The following is a 20,340-nucleotide window of genomic DNA, read 5'->3' as shown; positions in this document are numbered from 1 at the left end:
CAAAATACCAATGTCACAGATTGGAAAGATACAGAAGAACATAACTCAGGTGGGGGTAAGGTGAAAGCAGCATGGTAGGGTGAAGGAAATAGAAATAGATAACAAAGTAAAATAGAGAACGCAGAAAAGGGAATAACACCAAGTTCAAAAATTGGAAGAACAGGCAGCGTAGATAACTTCAGTCAACACTTAACTGATTCCAGAACCTGCAGACTCACTTTCAATGACTCTACAACCCATGTTGTCAGTATTGTGTACATACATTTATTTATTTATTTTGTATCTACATGGTTAGTCTTCTGCACATTGATTGCTAGTTTTTCACTGATTCTATTGTATTCTTTTGTTCTACTGCGAATGTCTGCATTATGAATCTCAGGGTAGTAAATGGTGACATATGTATACAGTACTTTGATAATAAATTTACTTTGATAATAAATTTACTTTGTACTTTGAGAAAGGATAAGAGAATAAAAAATTCAGATAAAGTATGGCAAAAGCATCCTAGCAGGATTGATTAGAGCCTCTTCATTTGCTTCATGGATATGGAAATTGACCTTTATCCAGATACTTTTTCAGTAAAAATGGTTCAGAATCTCTGCTCTGCAAATTTAATAGCTTGGTCAGCTGCAATAAGACATAGAGGACAACTCATAAATGGGAAGGATTGGGAACATGCAGGGGAGTAGATATAAGGGTTGGTGGTTTGGTAGATCAAGGAGAAGGGGAACCACAAGTACAGCTATCAAAGGTGAAAGGGTACTCCAGAGGTAGAAACAAACCAGAAGCTGCAATATGTGATTGGTACCACAGCAATATCAAGTACTTTGCAGTTCATTTTATAAAATGTAGCATATATTATGCTGAAGCATAATCACATTGTTAGTAAAGAAATAAATCCTTTTAATCAGCTTGTGATGACGCAAACCTCGCAGTACAACAGATGTGTTTACTCCATTTAGTACTGATCACTTAGCTTGGTTGAATTCAGGTACTGCCTTTTCTTTCGCAGAACACAGACCAAGGTAGTTGATGAAGAGACAGTGAAACAATTAGCTCATCTTACAATTCAATGTGATCGGGAAGCAACATTTTAAGAAAACTTTAACTTGTCAAAATGTTTTTAAAAAGTTATTGAATGAAGCATTTTCCCTTTAAATACTGTGGTAGAGAATTTCAGCTCCAGTTACACCAGCATTATTCACATACGGTATAGGCTGGAAATCAGAGTGCTTTTACACATTGGTTGTTTGTCAGTCTTGGTTTATGTACAGTTTTTTATACATTCTGATGTATTTCTTTATTTTCCTGTAAATACCTTTAAGAAAACAAGGTAGTTTACAGTGACAGATATGTATTTTGATAAATTTACTTTGATTTGGACTTGAAATCTGGCCATTGACAAAATGGCAAGTAATCTCTTCATAAATGTGTACGTACACACACACACTACCCGAGTTACAGACAACTCGTACTTATGAACCGAGGAAGGAGAACGCCATCCGCCATTTTAAGTCGGATCACGAAGCCGTCCGCTATTTTAAGTCATTGCCATTGACACTGTGTTGAGTGTTTAACTTTGTATTTGGCTTAAATTTTTCTTAGTAAGATTCACCCTGACCCCGCCCCCAATTCCGATCGGCTGGCGCAGTCAGATCAGCACCGGGCTGGAGAACGGAGGTTCCAGAGTTCGATTTAGTGACAGACTGCTCCCGTGCCGGGTTGATGTTGATCCAATGACTCTCATACCATCCGTGCCGAGTTGATGTCGAGCTCGCAACTCGACCTCGTAAAAAAAACACTGCCACCTCCAGTTTAAATTCCCACGCGGAATATTGTGGAGGATCAAATACCCAAACCCAGCACAGCCCCACTTGTCCCATTTAACCTATCTCAGTGCAGTGCAGTTTAGGACCCAGGGAAATTAGTGCAGGGAAATTAGGACCCAGCGGACCTCGGGAGCCAGCGCAGGTTGGGACCCGCCGTCTGCAGTGTTTCTGTTCCACTGACGGGAAGCGATTGCGATTGAAAATAAAGTGAAAATAATAAAGCATTTGGAAAGAGGTGAAACTCCATCAGTCACTGGAAAAGCGTTGGGCTACAGTCGGTCAACAATCGGGACAATTTTAAAGGATAATGGATAAAGTGAGAATAATAGAGCATCTGAAAGGCCCTGCCCCGATGAAAGCTACAATTATTACTAAGCAACGTGGTGGTTTAATTATTGGAATACATACATTTCTTAAGTGTTTTATATGCATAGAAAGGTAAAATATATACTATATACTAAGACAAATGTTTGACTAACTGACGCTAAATAATACTGGATGTACTTGTTCCGACTTACGTACAAATCTGACTTAAAGACGGACTGAGGAACGGAACTCTTACGTAACCCGGGGACTGCCTGTCTATCTCAAAGACACAATGACACCAAGCAAGTTCATTTGATTGACACAATTGGTTTACTGATCATTACAGAATGTCTCTCTGGTGTTTCCCACTCCCTCCCCTCTCCCTTCCTCTTTTCCCAACCATACTTCCCCTCTCCCTGCCCCCTTCCCACTCTCAGTCCATAAAATGGACCCATGTCAGACTTGGGTTGATCACCACTCACATACAGTATGTCATCAAATTTGTTTTTTGTGACAGCAGTACAGTGCAATGCATAAAATTGCTACATTACTGTGCAATAGTCTCAGACACCTTAGAGACAGATAGATATATATCTATCTATCTGAGACATTTGCACAGTACTGTACTTCAATTAGAAACAGGTAGAACCCAATGGCCTGAGGCTGCCAAAATTGTGTGTATGTAAATATGGAAAAATATTGAGTGAAGATTAGTTGATTTCTTTTTAGTCATAAAATTACTGTATTTTGGAATTTACCTTCTGAAAGTGATTGGAATGATTCAATTACATACTGTACTTCAAAAAGGGAAATTCGTATACATTTAAATAGGAACAAAACTCACAATGCTGTGGAGCCAGGAGATGGATGAAAGCAGGTAAGTGGGATTATTTCATCCCTCTTTCAAAGAGCTACACAGATATGATTGGCTAAATAGTTACTCATTTTCTGTCACATATTGTGTTCATAAAATAATGACAGCATTGAAATCAGTATGACTATTTATATAGAACTTCTCACATCTAATGTTAAAACACAAAAATAGCTTAGAAGTACAAAACCAAAGAGGAATTGAAAAGAATACAATTTCAAGAAGATTAGCAGATGGTATACTCATAGCTCTAAGACACACCAGTCAGTAAATATATTATATGCTTGGTATATTTAGATGACAGAGGGATGCATTATCAAAGTTTTAACACAATCTCTTGGCAGCAGCCAACATTTACCCTTGTTTTAGTGTCATCAGAAGCCTATGATATCAGTGCAATACATACCCACTGTGAAACATGTTATATTAATAAAGGGCATTAGAGAATGCAGTCTACATTCCAATTCCTAGCAATTTAAACCCAAAGACCATATAGAATTAGACTTGAAAATAAAAATGTCCGGAGGAATAAACTAGTGATCTAGAATGTAAGTTTCACTCTCATGCATTCAACAGCACTACAAATTGCATCTTTCATTCCCTCTCTAGTAGCAGAAGTATTACAAAGTCTTATAAAAAGCATATGGTTCTATTTACAATTATTCTGAAATTCAGGAGCAAATTGTGGTACAGCAGAGAGTTAAGAAACAAATAGTAACTAAATTACATCAACAATCAAAACAAAGGCAAAACATGCTATTCCTGTCTATCCTTCAAATGAAAAGACAATACTGTACAATGCTCAAGAGATGAACACTGGTCAAATTCAAAGAGACTGGAGCTAGAAGTTTTGATAGTTAAAGCCCAACACTTGATTCTTTGGCCTGCTGATAGGAGAATAATTGCCTATAAGGTTGTTTCAGAGAGCAAAGAACCAATGATTTAACATTATACAGCCTTCATTAAATATCTAAACAAGAAGCCACGTGCATTGTACTTGCTTCTCACGAAGTGTACTGAAATCTTCCTTCTCTGGCTTTAAAGGGCAAGTCAAACCTATAATAAAGTGAAGGAGGAAAATGTGGCACTGGATGTATTAGAAATTTAGTTTTCACCTTGTATCCTTCCCTGTTGCTATGGTACAAAATTAAATTCCATTTGATTTCACAGCAATGATTCAGGGTTTCCATAATGGATACTAACACGGCTCAAAATTAAGGGAGTTTAACATTCAAATGTTAACCTTTAACATTCAAAACGCCGCAGTAATCAAACAATTAGTCTGCATCAATATTTAACTTCATAAGGTGGGTGCATGTAGGTGTAGGTGTGTGGTGAACAGTGGAATCACTCAATCAACAGGATTTTGTCCCATTTCATTACAGTATATCCATTTAATTTAGTTTTGATCACTGTGAATAACCCAGTCACAGCTTATGAGGATTTATTTTTAGATGAAGGAAATCCACGTTTATTTGAGAAGAATCCTCATACTGTTTCTTATCATGTCTATGACCAGCTGTGTAAGGAACTTAGGCTTCCATATCTGAAAATTTCCGTTTACCATAGCTCTGAACTAGGTTGGAAGTGGTGATTTGGACAGCTTGCCCCTTCTCCCACTTTTGGAAGTCGTTCAATCCCTTTTGACCATCTCGAAACAGTTCTCGCTCCATTTCATCCAGATGAGCCACAAGCGTTGAAATGTCCTCATTGTATGCATTCTGTGAGGAATCCATGATCCGACGGAAACGATTGACAAATGTCTGTGCCAAGAGTGATTATAGTCAAGAGTTTATAAAACAGTACATTTAAACACCAGCATATGATGACACTACAAATTCTATCCAGAATGAAAATACTGAGGTTATTCCCAAATTAATCACTCCAGAAGATTGTAAATAAATGCATTGATTTTGCACAGTTTGCAGTATAAAATGGTGCTGAATGCAGTAGTTTGAAAATAAATGAACCTGCTATACTAATATCTTTTAATTGTAGCTTAGATTACAAATTTTATTGGCTAATATTCTTTAAAACCCTCATTAACTTGAACTTTTTACTGGCTGTTATCTACCACGTATGACATTTAGGCAGTTGCACCTCTACTCATACCAACAGTTGCAAGAAAAAGTTTGTGAATCTTTTGCAATTTCATCTGTTACAATAATAGACAAACACAGTCTGTCTAAACTAGTAACACACAAACAGTTATGCTTTTCGTATCTTTATTGAACACATTGTTCAATCATTCACAGTCCAGGTTTGAAAAAGAATGTGAACCCTTGTATTTAATAGCTGGTAGAACCTCCATTAGCAGCAATAACCTCCACCAAACATTTCCTGTACTGGCTGATCAGACTTGCACGATGGTAAGGAGGAATTTTAGACCATTCCTCCATCCAAAACAGTTTCAGTTCATCAATATTTCTGGGATACCTTGCATGAACAGCCCTCTTCAGGTCATGCAACATCATCTCAATTGGGTTAAGGTCTAGACTCTGACTTAACTATTTCAAATCTGAATTTTCTTCTTTTACATAGAAACATTGAAAACCTACAGCACAATACAGGCCCTTCAGCCCGCAATGCTGTGTCAAATATGTACTTCAGAAATTACCTAGGGTTACCCAAAGCCCCCCATCTTTCTGAGCTCCATGTACCTATCCAGGAGTCTCTTAAAAGACCCTATCATATCGGCCACCACACTGTCACCGGCAGCCCATTCCATGCACTCACCACTCTCTGCATAAAAATCTCACCCCTGACATCTCCTCTGTATCTACTTCCAAGTACCTTAAAACTGTGCCCTCTCGTGTTAGCCATTTCAGCCCTGGGAAAAAGCCTCTGACTATCCACACGATCAATGCCTCTCATCATCTTATACACCGCTATCTGGTCACCTTTCATCATTGCTCCAAGGAGAAAAGGCCAAGTTCACTCAATCCATTCTCATAAGGTATGCTCGCCAATCCAGGCAACATCCTTGTAAATCTCCTCTACACCCTTTCAATGGTTTCCACATCCTTCCTGTAGTGGGGTGACAAGAACTGAGCACAGTATTCCAAGTGGGGTCTGAGCAGGGTTCTATACAACTGTAACATTACCTCTTGGCTCCTGAACTCAATCCCACGGTTCATAAATGCCTTCTTAACCACACATTCAACCTGCACAGCAACTTTGAGTGTCCTTTGGACTCTGACCCCAAGAACCCTCTGCTTCTCCACACTGCCAAGAGTCTTACTATTAATACTATATTCTGCCATCATATTTGACCTACTAAATGAGCCACCTCACACTTATCTGGGTTGAACTCCATCTGCTGTACCTCAGCCCAGTTTTGCATCCTATCAAAGTCCCACTGTAACCTCTGACAGCCCTCCACACTATCTACAACACCCCCAACCTTTGTGTCATCAGCAAATTTACTAACCCATCCCTCCACTTCCTCATCCAGGTCATTTATAAAAATCAAGGAGAAAGGGTCCCAGAACAGATCCCTGAGGCACACCACTGGTCACCAACCTCCATGCAGAATATGACCCATCTACAACCACTCTTTGCCTTCTGTGGACAAGCCAATTCTAGATCCACAAAGCAAGGTCCCCTTGGATCCCATGCCTCCTTACTTTCTCAATAAGCCTTGCATGGGGTACCTTATCAAATGCCTTGCTGAAATCCATATACACTACATCTACTGCTCAACCTTCATCAATCTGTTTAGTCACATCCTCAAAAAATTCAATCAGGCTCATAAGGCACGACCTGCCTTTGACAAAGCCAAGCTGACTATTCCTAATCATATCATGCCTCTCCAAATGTTCATAAATCCTGCCTCTCGGGATCTTCTCCATCAACTTACCAACCACTGAAGTAAAACTCACGGGCCTATAATTTCCTGGACCATCTCTACTCCTTTTCTTGAATAAGGGAACCACATCTGTAACCCTCCAATCCTCCAGAACCTCTCCTGTCCCCTTTGATGATGCAAATATCATTGCCAGAGGCTCAGCAATCTCCTCCCTCACCTCCCACAGTAGCGTGGGATACATCTCATCTTGTCCCAGAGACTTATCCAACTTGATGCTTTCCAAAAGATCCAGCACATCCTCTTTCTTAATGTGTATATGCTCAAGTTTTTCAATCCACTGTAAGTCATTCCTGCAATCGCCATGGTCATTTTCCAAGTGAATACTGAAGCAAAGTATTCATTAAGTACTTCTGCTATCTCCTCCAGTTCCATACACACTTTTCCACTGTCACACTTGATTGGTCCTATTCTCTCAAGTCTTATCCTCTTGTTCTTCACATATAGAATGCCTTGGGGTTTTCCTTAATCCTGCTCGCCAAGGCCTTCTCATGACCCCTTTTTAAACCATTCTGTTGTTGATTTACTCTTCCGTTTCGAATCATCGTCTTGCTGCATCATGCAACTTCTGTTAAGCTTCAGGTGATGGACTACTACCCTGACATTCTCCTGTAAAATGACTTGATACGATTTTGAATTCATTACTGCCTCAATGATAGCAAGCTGTCCAGGCCCTGAGGCAGTAAAGCAGCCCTAAACCATGATGCTCCTTCTACCATGCTTCACAGTTGGGATGAGGTTTTGGTGTTGCTGTGCAGTGCCCTTTTTCCTCCAAACATACTACTGTGCATTTCTGCTAGAAAGTTCAACTTCTGTCTCATCTATCCACAGACCATTGTCTCAGAAGTGTTGTAGAACATTCAGGTGGTCTTTTGTGAATTTGAGATGTGCAGCAATGTATTTTTTTGGAGAGCAGTGGTTTCCTCTGTGATGTCCTTCCATGAAAACCATTCTTGTTCAGTGTTTTTCTTGTAGTGGACACGAACAGAGACTCTAGCAAGTTACAGAGATTTCTGCATGTCTTTTGCTGTTAACCCTGGGTTCTTTTTCACCTCCTTCATCATTGCACATTGTGCTCTTGGTGCGATCTTTGCAGGATGTCCACTTCTAGGGAGAATAGCAGCAGTACTGAGTTTCCTTCATTTGTCAAGAATTTCTCCTACTGTGGGCTGTTGAACATTCACGTCTTTAAAAATGCTTTTGTAGTCTTTTCCAGCTTTGTGCATTTTTCTTCTAAGGTCCTCTGAAAGTTGTTTTGATTGAACCACAGTGCACATAGCAGTTCATGTGCCTTGCCATTCAGAGTAGGCGATCATGTCTCTCCATCCATCACAGTCCCTGACCCTCCGAATTGTAGTTGTTGCCTCCCGTTTCTAACCATGATGTTAATCCATCTATCATTTTCATTCTCTCTCTGCCTCTGCTTCTTTTTCCTTCCAGTTGTAACTAAATGTTCTAATGTCTCTCTTTGCATGATATGTCCAAAGAATTTTGATTGCTGTTTTCTGATATTTTTCAAGTAATGTACGTTTTGTTTTCATTCTCTGTAGAACTTCTTTGTTGGTTATCGTGTCCGTATATGATATGCATAGCATTCTTCTGAGGAACCACATCTCTGCGGCACTGCTTCTTTTTTCCATTGTATTTGTGATGGTCCATGACTCACAGCCATACATCAATATAGGAAGAATGTAGCAGCTGAGAGTTCTAAGGCAGATGTCAATTGTTATCTTCATGTTCGTTAGGATGTTTCTCATTTCTGTAAATGCTGTTCTTGCCATTGTTATTCTTGCTTTTATGTCTGTTTTGCATTTGCCATCAGATGTTACCCATGATCCAAGGTATCTGAAGTTGTGAACTTGTTTCAGGATTTTATTTCCCAATACAATCCTACAGTTTGGGATATCAGATTTCTTTGATATTACTATTACTTCAATTTTCTTTTTGTTTAAGGTTAGGCCAAGTCTTTTGCTCTCTGTGTTGATGGTAGATTCTGGTTTCTGTAAATTTACTTCACTGTTTGCTATCTGTACTGTATCATCCGCATAGCGGAGGTTATTGATATTGTATCCTCCTATACTTAATCCAGGTAGGTCTTGTTTGGTTCTCATGATATTTTCACTATACAGGGAGAACAGGTCTGGTGATAGAATACAACCCTGTCTGACTCCTCGCTTTATTGGCTGATAGTCACCAATCTCATTGTCTATCCATATGGCTGCACTTTGTTGCCAATAGAGATTCCTGGGTATTCTTAGATCTTTTCTGTCGATATTAATATCTTTAAGCATTTTCATGATGACTTAGTGTTTCACTGTGTCAAAGCTTTTGTGTAGTCAATGAAACAGAAGTATAGGTCTTGTTGTACTTCTATTGACCTTTCAATAATATTCCTGAGAATATAAGTTGCATTTGATGTTCCCTTGCCTTCGACAAAGCTGCACTGTTCTTCACTGATCTCTGCTTTAATTTTGTTTCTTATTCTGAGTATGATGATTCTAAGTAGAATTTTTGTGAGTGGCTTATTAAACTAATTGTTCTGTGTTGTCCACACTCTGTTGCACCTGGTTTCTTTGGCAATGCAATGAATACTGCCTTTAAAAGATCTTCTGGTGCTTTGCCACTGTTGTATATTCTATTCAGTAAGATTGTTAATTTCTCTACACCAAAATCTTCAAGTGCTTCATACAGTTCAACCGGAATGTTATCCGGTCCTGATGATTTCCCCTTTCGCATTTTCTTCATAGCATGTTCCACTTCTTCTTTCAGTATTGCTGGGCCCTCGTTGTGGTTGCCAATACCAAAGTTGTCCTCTCGGTCTTTGTTGTCGTATAGGTCTTTGATGTATTCTGACCATCTTTGCATTATTTTTCCCTTTTCCATAATTGTAGATCCATCTTTTGCCCCGCTTTTCTTCCGATTTGTGACCCCTTTGATCTCGTTGTGCATACGTTTGCTGTGGTTGGTCTTTTGCGATTGTTCTATTAACTCACATTTGTCTTTAAGCCATTTTTCTTTTGCTTCCTTGCACTTGGTTGTTATCTGTGCATGCACAGATACTTAGGCTTCTTCGTTTCCTTACATTTTCTTCTTTGTTCCATAAGATTCAGAATTTCTTCTGTCATCCATTTCTTTTTAGCTTTTTTCTGTTGTTTGGGTATCACCTCTTGTCCTGCTTGTGTTATGCTGTCTGAGGTTTTCCCATTCCATAATAGTGATGTTTTGTAGAGCCTCGAATTTGTTCTTCACTGTTATTTGGAATTCATTATTGATGTCACTGTTTTTTCTCAAAAGTCCTAAATTCAGCTTTGGCTCTATTCTTGGTCTTTTAAGCTTTCTGAGTCTCAGGTACATCACGCTGATTATTGGTACATGATCACTGTAGCAGTCTGCACCTGGATATGTTTTCCTTGATTTCAGAGCATTTCTATACCTTCTCCTTATAAGCACGTAATCATTCTGGTTTCTGGTGTTATCCCCTGGGCTCTTCCATGTCCATAGTTTTCTCGGGTGTTGCTTGAAGACGGTATTACCAATTATATAATCTTCTTTGGTGACCCATGTAGCTAGTCGTTTACCTCTTTCATTTCTCTCACCTATGCATAATATTGTCCTCGTCCTTAGTCTTGCCTACTTTTGCGTTGAAGTCACCTTGAATAATGGTATTTTCTGAGCTTTTACATTGCCTTAATGCTGTTTCTTGTTCGTCATAAAATTGTTTGATGTTTTCTTCACTGCTGTCATGGCATAAACTTGAATGACGTTGATGTCAAAAAGTTTTGCATGTAGTTTCACAAGTAACATTCAATCTGATATTGTCCAATAGCCTTTTATTGATTTTGCATGTTCTTCATCTAACATAATTCCAAAACCTTTTTCATGTATTTCTCCTCCTGAGTAAATGACAGTATATCCCTCTGAGCTTGTTTTACCAGCTCCTTTCCATCTCATCTCGCATATTCCGAAGATGTTGATTTTTAATTTTTCCATTTCCTGTTTGATGTTGTCTAGTTTACCAGGTTGGTTAAAGGGTGCATGGGAGGGGTAGCAGCTCTAGATGGGGGGGGGGGGCTGCTTGTCGCACTCCTTGGAGTGGCTTGTCATCTATTGGTCCCCACCAACGCCCAGCTCTCACCTGTGGCTCCTCGTAGTTCTTTGCATGCGACAGCGGCCACACCCCGGGCAACAGCTTCGACAGGCCATCTAAATCAGGTGAGGGTAGCCAGCGGGTCTGAAACCCTTGGTGAGATAGGAATTTGCTCATCCCAGCATGCGTAGACTGCTTTGGTGGATCAGGTGGAGGAAACCCGGGGTGGGGCCATACAATGCAGCCAAGGAAGTTGCCAGACGTAACAATTCTTCATGCCACTGGATCCTGACTTCTGAGGCTGAGAGTGTGGGATTGTCTCTGTGCAAGGCTTTTCCACTTTAATATCTTTCACGCACTGGTTACACTGCACAAAGGTCAGCTGGTGGCGCAGTGAGATCAGCGTCAGGCTCGAGAATGGAGATTCCCGAGTTCAATCCAGTGACAGACCACCCCTGAGCACGCTCCCCTTCCGTGCCAGGTTGATGTCGAGCTCGCAACTTGGCCTTGTAAAAAACACTGCCACCTTGCACAATGTAGTCTTCCTCAGACCCCGAGAGACAACCATTTTATTTTTTAAGGGTTCTTACATTCCAGGTTGCTAGTCTGATCTTCTTTGCTTTTAATCTGCCGACAGTCGCTGGATAATGGTCGAGGTTCACCTGTGGCGCATGAGATCCTCTACCGGATGAGGCTCCTTCGGTGAAGACTCCATTCACATCTTTGAGCTGAGACCGTAGTTGACTTGAGTTCATGATTATACAAGGGAGGAATACTGAAGTGGTTTCCCGTTGCCTTCTTCAGTTGCAGTGTCCTTACTGGACGGGTAACCCTGGCCATTGATCAGCAGATTCATCTGCCCAGTGTTTTTAGTTTTACAACCATAAATTCCAATTTGTAGAATCTGCTTGTAAAAACCATCCACCACCTGCAAACCATGGCTTCACGTGGGAGGCTAAACAAGTACCCTTGCCCAAGGGTGACCTGTAGGCTATCGGATGGAAGGAGTGCCTTACACCTCCTTTTGCTGAGCAATTGCACAGCACTGACACTGACATAAAAAGATCTTTCTTAAGAAGAGCAGGCTCTGTCAGTAACCTGACTTCGTATGCCTTTTTTAAAATAGGGCAGGACACCTCTACAACCCACACCTCCAATCTCATCTCATTGACTGAAACTCCTGACTCCAAATAGCTTTTTTAGAAGGTACTACCCCAGAGGTTCACATTCTTTTTTGAACCTAGACTGTGATTGTTTAAATGGTGTACTCAGTATTGATGAGAAGTTGTACAATTGTTTAAGTGTTACTAGTTTAGGCAAATAGTGTTTGTCTATTGTGACTTAGATGAAAATCGGACTACATTTTATAAGTAATTAATGCAGAAAACCTGGTAATTACAAAGGGTTCACAAACTTTTTCTTGCAACTAACTTCCAAAAAAGCACAAGGCCCTTTACAGCAGTGATGCTTCTTAATTTTGCTGTGGTTTCACTAATATATGAGTATTGCAATAGACAATTGAAAATTAATGATTATTTTCAATTATTTGTATGAGTAAAGTAACTACTCATACAAATAAATCACTTCTCATTCACTACTATACTAGAACTGGAGACTATAATTCTTTCAAAACAATTGACAAGAACCAAGTTTTACTGCACTCAGGCTACATAATATAACAAACTTTTATTGTGGGGGGGTGAAGAGAAGGGAAAGAAAGCCCTTCCTAATGCTAATTGCTTTATTATCATGGATGTTAAAGGAGCAGGAAATCAAGCACTGTGCTCCCAAAATACAATTCTTGATAAGTAATTTCAGGCTACCATGGTCAACCTGTCAAGAATATACTGTCAGCTCTATTAAACATGCATTATCATTTTATTCTTTACATTTGTCTTTCATTATTAATTATGGTTTTGATAAGAGGGGATAATCAGGAGAGACAGCAAGTTTGTTCTATTATCAGGGAAAATTAAGATGCAATTAATTGATATTATTCTCATTATTAAGCTGAAAGATTGTTGTTTAATGTCCACCACTGGTTTTAAGCTCTAATCATTGGCTGAAAGCGATTCTCCGATGAAATGCTGCATAGTCAAAGACGCTCTCTTTTCAATAAAATACCTTTCAAGGGATCTAACATGAGGAAATCTGCAGATGCTGGAAATTCAAACAACAACACACACAAAATGCTGGTGGAACACAGCAGGCCAGGCAGCATCTATAGGGAGAAGCGCTGTCGACGTTTCGGGCCGAGACGTCGACAGCGCTTCTCCCTATAGATGCTGCCTGGCCTGCTGTGTTCCACTAGCATTTTGTGTGTGTGTTGTTGTTGTTTCAAGGGATCTGCCTGCTCTGATGACTCAGATGTATTTTAGAAGTTCTCATGGCTCTATTCAAAGAATATTTTCCTCAATACTCTGGTTAGCAAGTTGTCCCAAGCCACTAAAAGCCAGGACTTGCCATTGAGAAATGTCTAAGATGTTCTAGGAGTAAATATAATAAGTTGTTGATAAATCAGTTGGGACAGTATGAGATATGATAGATTCTATATTAAAGAAACTCTTTCTTTCACACAGCTAATGCCATAGCATCATGGGTTATTTTGTTGCTTTTCATGCTAAATCTTCCCCTTCTCACTCATAAATTGCTGGGGAACAGCATATTCTGGCACATTTGGCTCAGAAACACAGGACATGATAATAAACTAGCAAAGAAAAGATGAATAGTGACCTGATCTGTAGCTCAACAAAGTTAGAAAAACAACCGTGCCTCATTAAAATGTTTGCGAAACAAGTCAAAAAAAAAAGTGAGAGAGAGAGAGAAAGAATAGTAAGAGGGAATACCTATGATACTGCGGAAGATTTTTTTTCCATTTAATCAGTATACTTCAAACTATGAGATACTCCACTCTTTCCCTCCTTCAATTTTTGCTTGAAATATGTTACACATTGAACTTCTTGCCACTGGTGAAAATCAGCTTGAATATTTAACACTGTCTCTCTTAAATATGCTGAATATTCCAATTTTATTTCCATTAATCACAGAATTTTCTTATTATTCAATAACTGACATATTAAAATGCAGCAAAATGGAATACACACCTGTAGGATAGTCTGAGCAATTTCTGTATTCTCTGGATTGTTAAAATGCAGCAGCTGTGTTCCAAACCCATAATAATATGGCCCCATTTTGTGCAAATCCACTACCTTTGCATCAGCACTGAAAATAGTCCGCCAACCATCTCTATACACCTTTGGAATGCTGGCAGACACGATGCGGCGTTTGGGGTCACACAATCCTTTCGCCATCCAAAGAGGCAGTTCTATCTTCGTACCCTTTTCAAATAAAAATAAATTCATCTAAAAATTAGGTAGCAGCAACTCAATCCAAAACTAAGTTCAGTTGGTAATTCTTGGAAAAAATGGAAATTTGGGATGTTCATCACTCGCGAAAACTAGACACGATAAGCAAAAAAAGCATCACTTTTTACATCCTTAGTGTATTCCAAAACACTGCATTGACAATGAGAAACTTTAGAAATAGAAACACAATCACTGTTCTAACATAGGTAAACATGGCACCAATGTTGTCTCACAAGTAGGGAGGAGATAATTGATCTGATAATCCACAGCAGTAATATTGGAATTGTTGACAAGTGTTAGATAGGACATCAGAACTCACGTGCTCTTACTTATCTATGGCTATAAATATTTAAATGCATGAGCTAGATTTAGGCTATGTCCACACTAGACAGGGTAATTTTGAAAACACCTGTTTCACATAAAAACGACAGGCGTCCACACTAGGTGTTTTTAAAAATACCTCTGTCCACATTAAAATGGATACTTGGGCGAATCTCCTCCTCCTGTACAGGACACACAGAAAACAAGCGAAAAGGGAACGGTATACTTGGTGCGCGTTTGTCCAGTTACAGAGTAGAAAAACTTAAAAGGAAATTGCCAAACTAAAGACTTGGTGCGCGTTTGTCCAGAAACATTTCCTACAGCCTTAGTCTCTTCACTGATGAAAGGGACGACAGCTACAACTAAATGCAATGAGGCTTGTTACTGGGCAAAAGTGAAATTTGCTGTTACCTCATTTGTTTGCCTTTACTTTTGCCATGTCTTTGTGTATTATTTTGCTGTATTTAACATGTGCAATAAAATGAGTTACAGGCAGTCCCCAGGTTACGTATGAGTTCCGTTTCTGGGTCCGTCTTTAAGTTGGATTTGTATGTAAGTTGGAACTAATACATCTGGTATTATTTAGCATCAGTTAGTCAAATGTTTGTCTTAGTATATAGTATATATTTTACCTTTCTATGCATATAAAACACTTAAGAAATGTATGTATTCCAATAATTAAACCACTGCGTTGTTTAGTGATAATTGTAGCTTTCATCGGGGCAGGGCCTTTCACATGCTCCATTATGCTCATTTTATCCATTATCCTTTAAAATTGTTCTGATTGTTGACCGACTGTAGCCTAACGCTTTTCCAATGACCGATGGTGTTTCACCACATTCCAAACGTTTTATTATTTCCACTTTATTTTCAATCACGATCGCTTCCCATCAATGAAACAGAAAAACTACGGGCAGCGGGTCCCGAGCTCCACCGGGTCCTAAGGACCACTGCACTGAGACACGTTAAATGGGACAAGTAGGGGCTGTGCTGGGTTTGGGTATTTGATCCTCCACAATATTCCGCGTGGGAATTTAAACTGGAGGTGTCAGTGTTTTTCTTAATGAGGTCAAGTTGCAAGCTTGACATCAATCCAGCACGTTTGGTACAGGAGTCACTGGATCAACATCAACCTGGCACAGAAGTGGTCTGTCACTGGATCGAACTCCGGGAAAATCCGTTCTCAAGCCCGGCGCTGATCTCACTGCGCCACCAGCCAACCAGAATGGGGGGGGGGTCAGGGCGAATCTTACTGAGAAAAATTTAACCCAAATACGAAGTTCAACGCTCAACACAGTGTCAATGGCAATGACTTAAAATGGCAGACGGCGTCATGATCCAACTTAAAATGGCAGACAGTGTTCTCTTTCCTTGGTTCATAAGTATGAGTTGTCCATAAGTCGGACGTTCGTAACTCGAGGACTACCTGTACTGGGCAAAAATGACAACTGCATCTATTGAAAGTTTGCACAAGCAATACATTAATAAAGCTGGATGAACTCAGCAGGTCGGGCAGCATCTGCTGAGTTCATCCAGCTTGTTTGTACGTGCTGATTTGACCACAGTATCTGCAGTGTACTTTGTGTTTACATTAATAAAGCACCTTGTTAAATGTATAAAACATGTCTTCATCAGTGTTATCTTGTATTTCCATACAATGTTACATTAGGCTGTTACACATTTATTGTCAGATATTGTTGTGGCGTTGGAGACAATGAAATGCCCCGCTGCCACCACCATTTGTTCCGGCACGTCATGACAGCAGTTTTAAAAATAGCCGGTTACCCCATACACACTACGCCGGATATTAGGCGTTTTCAGATTTATTCACTCTGGAGAGCATTTCTGAACATCTCCGTTTTCAGGGGAGAAAAACGCCGTTTCAGTGTGGACAGAGGGTCAAAACGAAGAGAAAAAGTTTCGGTTACGGATTTATCCGGTCTAGTGTGGACGTAGCCTCAGTTTAAAATTTCATGCAAAATGATTCCTTTGATAGCGCATCACTGAAATGCAAGCATAGAACCTTCAACCTTCCAACACCAGAGGTGAGAATGTCATCACCAAATGAAAGCTTTCCATGAATTTAAATAAAATTTCCTTTAAGGAATAAAATATAATTTGTTTAATCCCAAGAAGAAATCCTGCTAAAAAAAAAGATTAATAAAGCTTTTCACAGAAATATGCAAATTAAATTGCTTAATACTTTGGGTGCCATGGTAGTGCAGCAGTCAGCACAATGCTCTGACAGCGTCAGGGTGTTTCCCAAGTTCAGAGTTCAATTCCAGCACCATTCTGTAAGGAGTCTCTGTGCATCCTCCCCTTGGAATGTGTGGGTGTTCTGGTTTCCTCACGCAGTCCAAAGGCATACCAGGTAAGTTAACTGGTCATTGTAAGTTGTCCCGTGATCAGGTTAGGGTTCGGGTGATGAGGCCTGACGGGCTGGAAGGACCCACTCTGCACTGTATCAAGAAATGAAGAAATAATAAGTAAATAAATAAATAACCCACAATTTAGTTTTCCTGCCTGAGACATCTTTAGTCACTTTTTTTATTAATAGGGAAAGCACATCCAAAACATGTGGTTTAATATAACTATAACTGTTCCTATAGATACTGCTGCCATAAATTCTAGAAATGGATCTGGTAACTATGCCCAAGACATTTACTAAAGAAGATTTAGGATAACAGCTCTTCACATTTTGTTACTTGTTCTGATAGACTCAAGTAGCCAGAATTACCTCTGACACAAAGTTGTCTCCACCCTGAAGCTCCATTTAGTGTCAGTACGTGATTTCCACTGACAACTCCAACCACCTCTGCAGGAGCTCCCTGAATTCAAGGTGGCTTGCTTCCACTGCAGAACCATAGGTTCTGAAGTGAGTGAGAGTTCTCAACTGTGTCTGCAGACTGCTGGAGATGGGGCAGGAGGAGCTTGATAGAATAACCAGGGAAGTTGACTGGATTATTTATCCCATGTTGTCTGTGCATGGCCTTTATGTGCTTCCAAAGGAATCCAAGAGCATGGTGCCTTCTTCAATGCCTCTGGATGTTTGACCAATCTTTGGCTTGGAATTCTCACAAGAATGAAACTTTTTCTAAAAGACGTTTTGACGATATCATTCTGAAAATTGCTTGAGGGCTTGCTTTGGGAACTCAGTGTCAGGCATGCAGACAAAGTGGAATGCCTATGAAACGTAACTGAGCATTGATGTTGAGGATACTGGCTGGATGAGGACATTGACTTTGATGAAGGCACCAAAGTCTATACCTGTTGATTTAACATGTTAAGTAGCATAGTAAATTGTGAGACTACAGATTATGCAAGTGGGCAAAGATCTGGAAACCGGAATTAAATATGTTAAAAGTGTCCATTTGGATAGTTAATTTTTAACAAAATCTAATCAAAGAAAAGAGAACACGGATTTGCTTAGGGACATGGATGTCCAAGTGCATGATTCACAAAAGATATCACATAGTAGGCTGTTCTAGAAAGTAGAGTGGCTGTTCCACAAGGTAGGCTGCTGAGGAGGATTGCTAAATGACAAAATAGGATATAGATCAGTTGGAAATTTGGGCAAATTAATTTAATATGCAGTTTAATCTAAATAAATCTATTGTTGAACTTTGGGAGGTCAAAATGTATACAGAAAAATGGCAAGACCTTTAGGTGAATTGATGTAGAGAGGTAGTGTAGGGTACAAGTCCATAGCATACAGAGAAAGGCGGCACAAGTAAAAAGGATGGTAAATCCGGCATATGGCATGCTCACTTTCATCATCTGAACTTTAGTTAGGCTACATTAGGAATACTGTGTGCAGTTCTGACACACACTAAAGCAAGGATAGAGAGACTTCAGAGAAGGTGCCATAGAGGTTTATCAGGACGCTGGCTGGATTAGAGTGCAAAAACGGTTTGGACAAACTTGGGAAGTTTTTTGCTGGAATGTCAGAGGCTGAACTGTATAAAATTATGAGAGGCATAGATAGGGCAGAAAGAGCATCTTCTCCTGATATGGAAATGTTAAATACTAGAGGGCATAATGGAGGGGGGATCTTTAAAGGAAATCAACAAGTTTTTTAATATATAAATAGAACAGTAGGTACCTGGAATGCCCTGCAGGGTAGTTGGTAGAAGCAGACACAATTGAGATATTTAAAGGACATTTTAACAGACCCATGCTTTAGTGTGCATCAAAACGGCACACGATATTCCAAATAGAGTCCAACAACTTAAAGGTCTTCCTGACTTTTAAACTGATGCTCCAAATGAAGGAAAGCATGCCATATGCCTGCTTCACCACCTTTTCCACTTGTGTTGCCTTCCTCTGCATGCTTATAGACTTGTAATCCAAGACACATAGGGAGGCGTGGTAGCGTAGTGGCTAGCGTAACACTTTACAGCAACCTATGTTTTTAGTTTATGAATAAGTATCTAAGGGTAAAACAAATTAGAAGATGCCCCTGGCGAGCGAATATAACAATAATCAGAAAATAAAATCTAACCTAAACAAATAAGATAGCAACCTCCTTTCAGAGTGTCTACCCATATATTGAGTGAAATGCCAATATATTTAATTAAAAGATCCATCCAATAAAACCGAGTCCAGACCAATATTTGTATGTACGCCAAACATTACACCCGGCCGATGTACAAGCATCTAGCAGTAGGCAGGCCCTCTCTCTTCTCCGAGAGAATCTGCAGATGCTGGAAATCCAAATCCACACACACACAGAAAATGCTGGAGGAACTCGGCAGGCCAGGTAGCATCTATGGAAAAGAGTAAAGTCGAAGTTTCGGGCCGAGAGCCTTCATCAGACCTCTCTCTTACCTCGGGGATGAGATCGGCCTCACCGCCCTTATCCAGGAAGCCAAGACGTGGCAACACGGTCTCTGTCCGGCATGGGACCTTCTCCTGGGTCATCAGGATGTCGTCTAGACTGAGAAAGTTTTCCTCCAGCCCTCCGGGAGGCACCACAATATACGATTCGGACCGCGGCATTAGGATCCGATATTCGCAGGCGCAGCTTGGGCCACCGGTAAAGGACCCGCCGCCGCCACTCAAACACCGCGCGCTTGTCGCTAGGGAAAAGCAAGAGAGAGCCGATACTGCGAGCGACGGAGCCAGACACAGAACGATCGATTTAGCAACTCCGAAGCTGCTGGTGGAACACAGCAGGACAGGGGGTTTCTATGGAGAGAAATGAACAGCTGACGTTTCGGACCGAGACCCTTCATCAGTTCTTCCAGCATTCTGTGTGTGTGTGTGGTGTTCATTTCCTTCCACAGATACTGCCTGACCCGTAGAGTGCCTCCTGCATTTGGTGTGTTGCGCAAGATCATCAGCATTTGCAGAATTTCTCATGTCAACCATAGATTTAGCTTCTGGTTTTAAATTATTAGATATGTAAATATCTCAATTAAATTACAAAATATCGGCGGAAAAACATTGCCTAACAACTTAGTGAGGAAAGTTTGTCAAATGTGTGTTCCGGGGTTCCGTTCTTTTAGTTCCGCGGGGAGGGGGGGGGGGGGATTAAAGGATGAGGGATTGTTTTACTAGTTAGTGAAGATGGCTCGACACTATTCAGTCAAGACCGACTGGAGAATTCGTCTAGTGAGGCATTTTGGGTGAAACTGAGGGTTGAGAAAGGTATGACCATATACATGGGACATGAAGATCACTGATGCTGCAAGACA

At 40.2% G+C, this 20,340-nt stretch overlaps 1 protein-coding gene across 1 annotated transcript; it reads right to left on the bottom strand.

Moving 5' to 3' along the window:
- Positions 1 to 3,124: 3,124 nt before the first annotated feature.
- On the bottom strand, positions 3,125 to 19,727 carry gins3 (GINS complex subunit 3). The gene is made up of 3 exons (XM_073069628.1): positions 19,472 to 19,727; positions 14,063 to 14,296; positions 3,125 to 4,769 (listed from the first exon to the last, which is right to left on the bottom strand). Exons 1-3 carry the CDS (start codon positions 19,640 to 19,642, stop codon positions 4,539 to 4,541), a joined length of 636 nt encoding a protein of 211 aa, XP_072925729.1. The 5' UTR covers positions 19,643 to 19,727; the 3' UTR covers positions 3,125 to 4,538.
- Positions 19,728 to 20,340: the final 613 nt, after the last annotated feature.

The sequence above is a fragment of the Hemitrygon akajei genome, chromosome 17 (genome assembly GCF_048418815.1).
Source record: "Hemitrygon akajei chromosome 17, sHemAka1.3, whole genome shotgun sequence".
Classification (NCBI taxonomy): Eukaryota; Metazoa; Chordata; class Chondrichthyes; order Myliobatiformes; family Dasyatidae; genus Hemitrygon; species Hemitrygon akajei.
Note: the sequence above shows the minus strand (reverse complement) of the source record. Positions and strands in the feature narration are given on the sequence as shown.